The 12637-nt window shown below is 40.8% G+C and overlaps 1 protein-coding gene across 1 annotated transcript; it reads left to right on the top strand.

The window, feature by feature from the left end:
* The first annotated feature begins 210 nt into the window (after positions 1-210).
* LOC110681562 (heat shock protein 70 A1-like) lies at positions 211-2295 on the top strand. Its single transcript, XM_021857641.1, has 2 exons — positions 211-676; positions 740-2295. Exons 1-2 carry the CDS (start codon positions 299-301, stop codon positions 2234-2236), a joined length of 1875 nt encoding a protein of 624 aa, XP_021713333.1. The 5' UTR covers positions 211-298; the 3' UTR covers positions 2237-2295.
* Positions 2296-12637: the final 10342 nt, after the last annotated feature.

Raw genomic sequence — 12637 nt, 5'->3', positions numbered from 1 at the left:
ACCCTATGTTTTGAAAGCCAGTTCAATTGCAGTTGTTTCGCTCGATGTAATGAACAGTTTGAAGTGGTTCTTCTAAAGGATGCTACTGCAGCAAAGCGATGAGGAGAGAGAACCAGACCCTAATCAGAACTTGATTTAGGTCATAATTAAGGTGGATGATATCACCTTGCTTTGAGTGATCCTTAATGTTGTTTTCGTAGTTGGCTTTGATTTTACTCTACTTAGCTACAAATACCTACTTATCATAAGTCATTTGGTGACCAAATTCAAAGTTCTACAGATTCTCCCTATTCTTGAAATGCCCGCCATTGGAATCGACCTGGGAACAACCTACTCCTGCGTGGGAGTGTTCCTGCATGGCAAGGTGGAGATCATTGCCAACGATCAGGGCAATCGGGTGACGCCCAGCTACGTAGCGTTCACCGACACCGAGCGCCTGATCGGGGACGCTGCCAAAAGTCAGGTGGCCATGAACCCAAAGAACACGGTTTTCGACGCCAAGCGGTTGATTGGCCGGAGATTCGACGACCCCAAAGTGCAGGGCGATTTGAAGCATTGGCCCTTTCTGGTGCAGAACGAAGGTGGCAAGCCGAAAATTTGCGTGGAGTATAAAGGGGAGAGGAAGGTGTTCGCACCGGAGGAGATCAGCTCGATGGTCCTGACCAAGATGAAGGAGGTTTGTTCGATGAACTGAACGTGGTTTTGAACTATGAAGTGACTGTGTTTTTTGATTTTTCAGATCGCAGAAGCTTACCTGGGTAGATCAGTGCGAGATGCGGTGATCACGGTTCCGGCGTACTTCAACGACTCTCAGCGTCAAGCAACCAAGGACGCAGGAGCTATCGCCGGGCTGAATGTAACGCGAATTATCAACGAGCCAACGGCAGCTGCTTTGGCCTATGGGTTAGACAAGAACCTCACAGGGGAACGTAATGTGCTGATTTTCGATTTAGGAGGCGGAACATTTGACGTCTCCATTTTGACCATTGATGAAGGATCGTTGTTTGAGGTAAGGGCTACGGCTGGCGATACGCACCTCGGAGGAGAAGACTTTGACAGTCGATTGGTGGACTTTTTCGTGGAAGAGTTTCTACGAAAGCATCGGAAGGACATCAAGAGCAATCCGAGAGCACTGAGACGGCTACGGACGGCAGTGGAGCGAGCGAAGAGAACACTGTCTTCAAGCACCGAGGCGTCCGTTGAAGTAGATGCGTTAATCGATGGGATTGACTTTTTCTCAAAGATCTCCCGCGCTCGTTTTGAGGAACTCTGTGCAGATCTGTTCAGATCGACCTTGCAGCCGGTTGAAAAAGCTCTCTCCGATGCCAGTATGAGCAAAGCGTCCGTAAATGACATTGTTTTGGTCGGCGGTTCCACTAGAATTCCAAAAATTCAAAGTTTGTTGCAAAATTTCTTTGTTGGAAAGTCGCTTAACATGTCTATAAACCCAGACGAAGCTGTCGCTTATGGAGCAGCAGTTCAGGCAGCGATTCTGAGCGGTAATAAAGATACCACGATTCAGAACGTACTTTTGGTGGATGTGGCTCCTCTTTCTCTAGGAATAGAAACTGCCGGAGGACTCATGACCAACATCATCGATCGAAATAGCCGAATTCCATGCAAGCAGATGAAAACCTTTACCACGTATGCGGACAATCAACCAGGGGTAGCGGTTCAAGTCTACGAAGGTGAACGAGCTATGACCCGTGATAACAACCTTCTAGGGAAATTTGAGCTTGTTGGCATTCCTCCAGCTCCAAGAGGCATTCCACAAATCGACGTATCATTCGATTTGGATGCAAACGGAATCCTGACCGTAACAGCCGTAGACAAAAGCTCTGGTAAGACGCGCAACATTCAGATAAGGAACGACACGGGACGGCTTTCACAGCAGGAGATCGACCGGATGCTGGCCGATGCCGAGCGTTTCAAGGTTGAAGATGACCAGCAGCGGCAGCGGGTGTTTGGCAAGAACAAGCTGGAATCGTATTGCTTTAGTTTGAAGTCAACGGTGGAGGAATCCGGGAACGGGATGAATGAGTCGGATCGAAAAAAGGTGCTAAAAATATGTGATGATACTCTTAAATGGTTGGAAGAAAACAGCGGAGCCGAAAGGAAAGAATATGATCATCGGTATAAGGTATTGTCCAAGGTTTGCGCTCCAATCATGACTAAATTGCACCGCGCGGATGAGTCTACTGGGAATAATGGACCAACAATTGAAGAAGTTGATTGAAAAGATATGGCCAATAAAACAATGATTCGTGATTCTGAAGCATCATAGATGTTAAGGAAGATTGACTGGGTTTTGATTATGGTATTTTGAGATTTTGGCTCTCAGTTACAAATTAAAATCATTGCTCACGTTTCGAACGTGATCGAAACGTTGGCCATGATATTAAATAATCAACTATTAATTGGTTACTAAAGCCCTGGGCAAAGGCACAACCTTGTGATCAGCTTGACTGCTGTCAGGTCTCGGGGCTTAAATGTATCTTTACTCTGAAGAGAAAGATGCACACTAGTGGTGCCAATGGTGATTATAATCAAGAGTGTTTTCTAATGAACACTATTGATTAGCATCACCGAGAACCGATACTTTACGTGGTCTATGATGAAGCGGTCCTTGTTTGTTTTTTCTATACGTTTTTATTTATGCTTCCAGACACTCATCCGGTAACAGTTTAATCAAAACCTCCTAACATTGAAGAAATCGTGCTGAACAGGAACACGCATCGACGTACAAGGATACAACAAAATCTTATTAAACCCGTTTCTTTTACTAATAATACCACTATTTACTAATTTACTAATTATATCATTCTCTTCTCGTCAACAAGCGTCATTTCAGGATTAGGGTTTTCATTATAGCATTGAATATACTATAAGAATGCCGTCAGACTAAAAAAAACGTGTGACTAATCGCTATCTCTATTTATAGGTACCCGTAACCGTGAATAGGAATAGTAACTCATGAGAAAAATACAAGGATATAAGTGAGTACGCACTAATCACTAACACCCCCAACACTGAAAAGGTAAGCTCATATTATATTCACATATTATTTATAACACCAAATTATCAGAGATTACTACAATTTTAATAATCTGATAGTGTCGGTTAGAGTTTTCAAACAACGTAAAGAACAAATTTCTTCTTATAACAGATCCTAGTAATGACATATTATCGGCGCGGTAAAAAATAGAAACAGTTTATTCGCTGAGGTTGAATTTTTGTAAGTGTAAGTGATTATAGTATAATCTGTACTTGTGATTGCTGTGCGATGCGCTTCATTGTTGCAGGATATTGTTCTCATTATTATACGGCCTTCAGCCCTCGGCGGGATCACCTTAAGAAGATATATGAATAATTCCGTAGCTGGTTTTGATCATGTTACTAAGAAAATAGTGATAATGTGATAATATAGTGAGATGACGTTATTGTGTCGAATAATTTTGTGTGGTTAACGGTAGTAAGCTACTAAGGTTGTGATTATTAGAGTGATGATAGTTTGTGATATTTTGAATATTAGTGATATAAGAAACGAGAATCCTACTTTTATTTTAATGAAGATAATGATATTGGTGTTGATGTGATTTATTTATTACAGTGATTATTTTTAATGAGAAGTTTTATACTTTAAACTTGATGAAGCAGTAGTATTGTGTTGTGGCTGGGTTATAGATGTGATGTCAATAATAAAATTAATATGGATAATGGTGACGTTGTTAGTAGAAATTCTGTTGATAATGAAGATGGTGATATCAATACCAGTGAATAGTGCTATGAAGTAATCTAATAGTTATCAAGTGAAGTGATAGTGTGAAAAGAACGTTTCCCACCTTCTACCGTAACCTTCTGAGACAGATCGCAACAGTGTCTTCTTGGAAGCCATCTTTCCGTGCACGTCTGGTGAACTGCTTCAGAAGGATTACGTCCTCTTTACTATCTAAAGTCTAGTTTAGAGCTTTGAACAGTATTCACTGTACGGCTAGCAACATAAAAAAAAAAAAAAAAAAAAAAAAAAAAAAAAAAAAAAAAAAAAAAAAAAAAAAAAAAAAAACTATTAATTGGTTACTAAAGCTCGAAATATCCAATTACCATGAAGCATCATAGCTTTTTATTCCAAAGCAGTCGTAATGATCTTCGTTTCAACAAATAAATTTCCAATGAATTTCTTCCTTCAATAACAACCATCTCGCAGGTAATAATTTTCAAAAGGACTTAAGCCCCAAGCACAATGTGAGCGGCAGCGCGGTACAACGGCAAAACGGCAAGCCCATCTTGAGCTACACTCTGCTTGTCAAGTCAATGTTGAAAAGGATTTAGTCAACATGGGATTGATAAGTAAAGTGTAGATCAAGATGGGCATGCCGTTTTGCCGTTGTACCGCGTTGCCGTTCACATTGTGCTTGGGGCCTTAGAGCAAGTCCAATTAAAAAAAATCAATTCACGGTAAAATTTTCGTTTTTCTATATTTTTGCACCATGTTTTACAAGTTTAAAAAGCTATATTGATATCGATCCTTAATCATCTGCATAAGCGTTACTTGAACTCAAACATAGAGAGAGTTTAACCCATCCGATCAAAAAAATCCGTTAAGCAAGATACGAATTTAACACGAGAGTAAAAATTTCCTAGGGGAGATTATTGAAAAAAAATTATTGCGCCAAATAGCTTCGTTCTTTCACGACAGACTCTCATCGAACTTTTGTGCAAATAACAGAAGACAGCCTTAGATATTGACTTGGGATATGGTTAAGCGTTGATCCTTCAAGGAATTTCGGAAAATCTCCAGATGATCAATGATCAAAATTGATACAGATTCTGATAGAAGAAGAGTTTTTCGAGAACTGGTGAAAATATGGTGCAAAAATATTAGAGAACAAAAAACAATATCATAATTTAAATAGTTTTTTGTTAAAAAAAAAGATGCAAATGCCTTAGGTACTAGAAATAAAAGGTTTTTTTAATCTACTTTTAAAGTCATGGCATACAATTTTCATAGCAATATCACAAGTGCGCTCTCGATTTAAAGACGGATCCGAAATTTGATTTTTGATATTCTTGTTTTTCAATTTTTAGGCATAAATCTGGGATAATTTGGTATTGCAATATACAACATGAATGGTTTTGCAGTTTTGAACGTATTTAAAAACAGGGGGTTTAAAAAAGTGGTTTTGTGTATGCTGGTCAAAAAAAAATATTCTTGTAAAGACCCCTACTGTTCCTACAAAATTACTGGCTACGCCACAGCATCATATAAATAAAACAACAAAAAAAGATAAGGTTTATGTTCTTTTATCGAAAATTTTAATTTTTTTCTTAGTGATTCGATTATCCGAAGGATTCGATTATCCGGAGTGAAAAAAAATCGATACTCCGGATAATCGAGTCCGACCTGTATCAAGTTTCGTTTATAAAGAAATGTTGACATCAAAATTACTATCGATGTTGTATGTTTCATATGTATTCCAGTCGGCTCGTAAATGATCTGAGCATGAGCATGAGCATTGATGACCAGTGCTGGGAATGGTAATAGTAGTAGGCTTGAATTTTCGCGAAAATCACGTGGCTCTCCAGTACAGTAGTTCAAAAACGTGAATCTCATCAAGTAGCCTATGTTGGGTGCACGAATTTTCTAAATCATGAGTGTCATTGAAGGCTCTAAATGCGGGAAATGCAGCGGGAAATAGAACATTTTTCTACAGTAATTCTGGGTTGCCCTTAGCAACGGGTGTTTTGCTATTTTCAAGGCTTTTTGCCTACAGCAGCGATGGGCGTGAGTTTCACTGGCTTCGCTGACTGTGATTGGCTTTGCTTGGCTACTGTAGAGTGAATTTCAAGATTTTTCCCAACCCTGTTGATGACCATACAATTCGAAGTTGCTACTCCGTGATTGACAAGAATCATCGAAATTGTACAGGGAACCAACAGATGTAGCTTGGGAGTAGCATATCATCTTCAATGTACATTTTCGAGGACTCTGAAATTAGTAATGTCAATAACGGCGCCGGCCACGTCCTTACGGTCATCGGGGAAGGGAAGACATGTTAGTGTGACATCCATTGTTACTAAAGGCCGAGTATACCTCTGCATCTTCATGGTTGCCACGGGAAGGAGTTTTGTTAGTGGGAGGGCATCAAAGCTACATGATCAGGATTCACCTTGGTAAGTAATGCGATTCATGTAACCTCTGTTTAAAAAATTATCTATCAATGCATCGACATCTTAAACATCGAACTATTCAAAGGTTTGAATCTCGAAATTTTATAAAACATGAATAAGCGCTTATTTCAACACTTAAAGTGACGAACTATTCATAGTTTGTTCAACAAATTCATACAAAAATACATGTTATGATACAAATGTGTTATTACAAGCATGAAGCGAGCTCACCAATAGGTAATCCATCCTCGACTGAACAGTTAAAATCGCTGCGTCAACACGTGTAAGCAGGAATATAAAATAACTCCGATGGCGCGCGAATGAAGTGCTAACTGAAAAACAAAAACACTCGACAGCTTGAGCTGTGAAAACGAACGAAGCCATCGAAAAACACTCCGAGCGCGCAAAAAATGAATCGGACAGCTTGAGTCTTCGCAAAGCACTAGGCAAACGAACGAAACCACCGAAAAACACTACGAGCGCGTGAAAATGAATCAAACTGCTTGGGTCTTCGCAAATCACTGAGCAAACGAACGAAGCCATTAAAAGCACTCTCCTGTCGGCTCGTAAATGATCTAAAGTGAAACTGATAGGATTGAGAATCGTGTCATGGGATATTTGAAATATAACAGGGATATGATCAGAATTAAAATCAGCATGAATGACCAGTTGGCTACAAAGGTGGCTAGCATGGGCGTAGCCAGGATTTCCTTCTGAGGGGGACAAGTGATCTCAATAACATGTTTACGAATTTCATGCAAAACGATCATTAAACACAACCTTCTTACCCTTTTTATATGAAACATTAAGCTTTGAAAGTCATCCACATCAATGTCCACATCCTTTCCCTTTCACAGTTAGCAAAGTGGAGTTTGATACACGTCTTGGTTCAATTTATTGTCCATTAATACCTTAAAATATTTGAATCCATTAATTCCTTAAACAATTCCGGAATGGAAAATGCCTCAAGATTCCGTTGGTTAAGTCCCATTGGGATCTATAGATTTCATGGAGTTCATCTAAAATTACCTATACTTAGATTTTACATGCATTTCTCATAGGAATGAATCCCAAATTTCTCCAGGCATCTTGCAAGTATACATCCAAGAAATCAGACATAAATTCCCTCAGAAATTGTCTACGGATTCATGTAGATTTTTAACAGGATTTTGTTTTGATTTAATATTTATTTAATTTATTCAATTTTACAAATTGTAGTCTTCAAGAAGTTTTCCCAGAAACTCTTCAAGCTAATTTATCGAATTGATTGCTTTAAAACAGAAGGTTCTTAAGTTTCATACCAACATTTATTGCTGTGTGCGTTTGAAATGCAAATATCAAATGCGGGAACACCAAGTGCGGGAAGATGTTTCACAAGGAAGGCGAAGTCAAAGATAGATTTTTATTGCTAGGTTGGCGGTGATTTTTATCGCGGTTGCCAAGAGTCCTTTGATTAGTTTGTGTTACCGCATTTGGAACGCATTTGAACAAGCTTCGCACGTCAAACGCAAACAGCAATATAAAGAGATTGCTCTGTAAACTATTCCAATGATTTTTTTCTGAATTCCACCTAATATTTTTCAACTAAAATGCTGAAAAATACATCTCGTTTTTCAATAGATGGTTTCAAATAATTCCTCTGGAATTTATTCAGGAATTACACTCAAAGTTCGTGTCGAGTAGCACAGCGAGCGGTAGCGGATCCAAAATTTTAGCGATAGGGAAATTCTAGATCACAACAGGTTCAGGTAAGTATCACCACTAGTTTTTCTTCCTTTTCAGGTTATCCCGGATGGCAGGCAACTTAGGCAGGTAAGTAAATCACTCACACGCGTTAACTTAACGAAATAACTTTATTTTCAGGTAACTTTCTTTACTTCACTTCTATTTTACTTCAATTTTAATAACAATGTTCACAAATTTCACTACTTCCACTCTTAATTCAATTATAAACTTTTCTCCGTGCAGTCCCCTCAATGACGTCCAAGTTCTTGCAGCATAAAAAGAGAGCGTGACACATGTCCCTAGGATCCTTTTATATCAAGGTGTCCCGGAAGAAGGTGTGCAGCCATGGTAGTTCTCTTTCCATCTCATTTGGGCCATTATCGATGTCGACGAACGGGGGAGATAAGATGGATTGACAATATTTCTTTTGAGAAGCAGATGGCGCGCGTAGTCCCTTAATTCCCTTTTTCGTGGTTCACGAACATGCTGGCCCCTTCAGGAACGTTGTTTCTGACACCTTTCACGACGATGTGGATGACAGCTCTCGGGGCTTGCGGCACAATCGATGAACTTCGTTGTTTTGATTGGAAAACGTCAAATCAAGTGGCATGATGCAATCGAGGATGACATCTGATCCAGGCTAATAATATGCCTTGTATTCTTTGCTTTTAGGTACTCTTGCAGGACAGATGATGCGGTGCTGGTTGAAAATGGATTGCGACAGTATTGGATGCAAAAATTTTCTGGATGAGGCTTCTGTTGTGATGCTGTTTTGTTGTGAGTGCGTTCAGTTTGAAGTCGCCGATTGTTGGTCCAAAGATGATGCGATCGGCAGGATGCAAATTTTGTTTACCGGTCGGACGAAACTTCCAGCAGGTGTTTGAAGGGTTACTACCCTGACGATGCCGTCTGGGCCGGGATGAACTTGCTCGATCCTTGCGGTTGGCCAATGCATCGGTGGGATGTTTTCCTCGCAGAGTAGGACGAGTTGATTTTTCTGGATCGGAACAGGAGGAGAAAGCCACTTGGTTCGTTGTTGTAGTGACGAAAGATACTCTAAGTGCCACCTTTCCCATAGCTGCTGGAACAGTTTTTGGACGTGGTGCCATTTGGTAAGCCGATTTGATGGAATTTCGGTGTAATCGACGTCAGGAATCGATTGGAGTGCTGATCCAATAAGAAAATGACCTGGCGTTAACGATTCGTAGTCCGATGGGTCGTCACTCAATGGCGTAAGTGGACGCGAATTCAAACAGGATTCAATTTGACACAGAAGAGTCTCCATGTCATCGTACGGTAGAGTGTTTTTTTCCGAGGACGCGGACGAAATGCTTTTGGGCAGACTGTATGGCAGCCTCCCAGAGGCCACCAAAGTTTGACACCTTCGGCGGGTTGAAATGCCAGCGAATTTGATGCGCGGTACATTCCTGTGCGACGGCATTCTGGTAGTCTTTGTTGTTCACGAGCCGCTTTAGCTCGTTGGCGGCTCCCACAAAGTTTCTCCCGTTATCACTGTACAGGTGTTTGCACAATCCTCGGCGTGATACGAATCGGCGGAGGGATTGGATGAACTTGGCAGTGCTTAGATCCCCCACCAGCTCCAAATGCACCGCTTTGGTGCTGAAGCATATGAAGACGGCAACATAAGCTTTTCCTGGTGCAGCACGGCGATGAACTGGTTTGAGTAGAATGGGCCCCCAGTAGTCTACTCCCGTTATGGAAAATGCTCGACTGGCAGTGATTCGTGATGATGGCAACTCAGCCATAATTTGTTGCAGTAGGCGTGGGCGTGCTCGACAGCAAACGATGCAGTTGTGGACAACGTTCTTGGCCAGACTCCTGGCCCCTATGACCCAGTATCGTTGTCGAAGCAGGTTGAGCAGCAACTGGGGGGCTGCATGAAGGTGACGTTCGTGGTAGTTGCGGACTAGGAGAAGCGAAAATGGGTGTGATCGTGGCAGAAGAATTTGGTGCCTGGCATCGTATGGCTGAACAGCAGTTCCCAACCGGCCACCAATCCGGATTACGTTCTCCGACGATACAAACGGATGAAACCATTTCAGACGGGATTTTGACGATACTGGGAGATTATTTTTCAGCTGACTCCATTCTTGGCTGAAGGATTGAAGTTGAACTAAACGGATGACGCAGTGTTCAGCTTCCAGTAGCTCATCTACGTTGAGGATTGTTGCGATAGATCTCTCGCCCGAGGGAACTCGACAGTTGCGAAGGAATCGTTGGCAGTAAGCGACTACTCGAATGAGGCGATGGAAGTTGGAGAATTTTCCAACGATGATGTCGATGAAGGATGGATCCGTTGGGGTTGATGGGACGGCTACGGACGATCGATGTATCTCTTTCAATGCTTCTGGTGATTGTTCAGATGGAGATTTGGTTATCGACCAGTATTGTTGGGGTTGTTGTAGCCATTGGGGTCCGTGCCACCACAGGTCGAAGTTAATGATGGCATCGGCAGTGAGACCGCGAGAAAGGCAGTCGGCAGGGTTCTCCTCACCAGCAACGTGATTCCATGCACTGTTTGGGGTGGCTAGCTGAATTTTGGAAGTACGATTGGCCACAAACGTGTTCCATGTCGAAGGCGAAGCGTTGAGCCAGCATAAAACGACAGTGCTATCGACCCAGAAAAAGGATTCTGCATCGAGTTGTAATGATGATTGGACTTTTTTGTAAAGTTCGGCGGCCAATAGTGCGCCGCACAACTCAAGACGGGGAATGCTACGACTCTGTAGTGGGGCTACGCGGGATTTAGCGGAGAGTAGAGCAACCTTCACTAGCCCATCAGCGGTGATAGATCTAACATAGGCGCAGGCACCGTATGCAAGTTTCGACGCATCGGAGAAAATGTGAATCTGGATGATTTCTGGTTCTGGAAGGAGGATGCAACGATCGATGCGAAGTTTGTTAAGGTTTGGGAGCAACGACTGATACTTCATCCAACGTGTTTGGTACTCCTTCGGCAGCTCTCTATCCCAGCCCCACGGTTTGTCATCGTCGTCCTTCAAGGCACGGTGTGTTTCGTAGAACAAGTTTATTACAAAAAAATAGGTAAGTCTGAAACTTCTCCACAATAAAGTCTAGGTTTCTCGCGTTAATTTGCTGCTAAAACCAAAATAATCGGTCGGGGGGTCCAGAGTAATTTTTTTTTTTTTTTTGATTTCGTGAGACTTGCACATATGTTTGAATTTGCCTATCTATGTGTTTATGTACATTAGGGCGGTTCAAAATTAAAAAATGTTTGAGAATTCAATCTCACATATATTCCTTACTATCCTTACTATAAATTAGTATTCTGTGAAATTCGCAGCTTTCTAGGTGGTGATTTAAGGTGGCTCAAAGACAATGTTGGTTTATACGGAAATTACTATGAAGAAATTTTGAGGTATGTTCCAAACACGCTTGTACTGTAATGTAAGTACAAACTTATTATCCCATTGTAAAAGCTCATTCTTCAAACCATAATAAAGAAATTTGATGAAGAGAGAAATTCAATTCGACAGTTAGCAGAAGAGATATTCATGAGTATGTTTGCTATTATTTAGCTTAACCCCTCTACCGGCAGCTTCATTTTTTCAGCACAAAAATATATTTGAATGGCGATAACTTTTTTGTTTCTCTATATTTTTCCACCATTTTTTCACAACTTCTCAAAAAACTCTTCTACTTTTGGAATCTATGTCGGTATTGGCCATTGGTCAACTGGTTTTAAAAATATTTCGGTGTTCCTTAGGGGACCGACACTTCCCATATAAAATATCAATATGATGTTTTAAGAAGTTTTCAAGATCTCGTTACGGCTAGAGTGGTACCAAAAACATAGAAGCTCATTGCTCAAAAACAGTTACACCGATTTGTTTAATTTCTTCACAATAGACTTTCATCAAAGTTTAGTTTTGAAAAGCGAATAACCGAATATGAGAAAAAATCTGTAGCCAGAGATAATTACGAGAGTTATGGCTATGCGTCGGTCCCCCAAGGAATTTTGAAATATCTCCGAATATAGATGACCAATGCTCAAAACCGATACAAATTCTGAAAATAAGAAAGTTTTTTGAGAAGTTGTGGAAATTTTTTTTTAAATATTGAGAAACAAAAAAGTTATCGCGATTTGAATATTTTGAAAAAAATGAAGCTGCCGGTAGAGGGGTTAATATGGGGTTATGGTACTGCAAACAAGTACAAAAATCCCAAACCCATTTTAGCCTCATGATGTTAGTTTCTGATCTTTTCATAAGCACTGTGCCATTAAGAAAATAACATAAAAAATATAAGATTTGAAACTTCTCAAATACCACCCAAATAAGCGTATTTTTCAGCACCATGGGGCAAGTATATTACATGCCTTATAACAAGGTTTATCACATGCGAAGCCCTCTACTAGTTAATTCGAATAACTGAAATTGTGTTGTTTGAAAAGCGGATAAGTCACTTTTGTATCTAGGGGCCATGCACAAATTACGTCACGCTTCAAGGGGGGGGGAGGTGGTTAAGCCATGCGTGACAAGCCTTACAAAATTATCGGAGGACTCATACAGAAAGTGTGTGTGTGGGGGGGGGGGGGCAGGTGTCGAAAAAATTGAAATTTAGTGTGACATTATTTGTGTACCATCCCCTACGAATAAAAAGAGAAATCTCGCATAATTTATGATTTCGTCCAAAAAGCCATAGCTTGTTATTACTGAGCAAACGAATGGATTTACACTTTATTTCACAATGCTACGACGAA

This window comes from Aedes aegypti, chromosome 1, assembly GCF_002204515.2.
Source record: "Aedes aegypti strain LVP_AGWG chromosome 1, AaegL5.0 Primary Assembly, whole genome shotgun sequence".
In the NCBI taxonomy this organism is placed as follows: domain Eukaryota; kingdom Metazoa; phylum Arthropoda; class Insecta; order Diptera; family Culicidae; genus Aedes; species Aedes aegypti.
The sequence above is the reverse complement of the archived record's forward strand: the minus strand, read 5'-3'. Positions and strand labels throughout refer to the sequence as shown.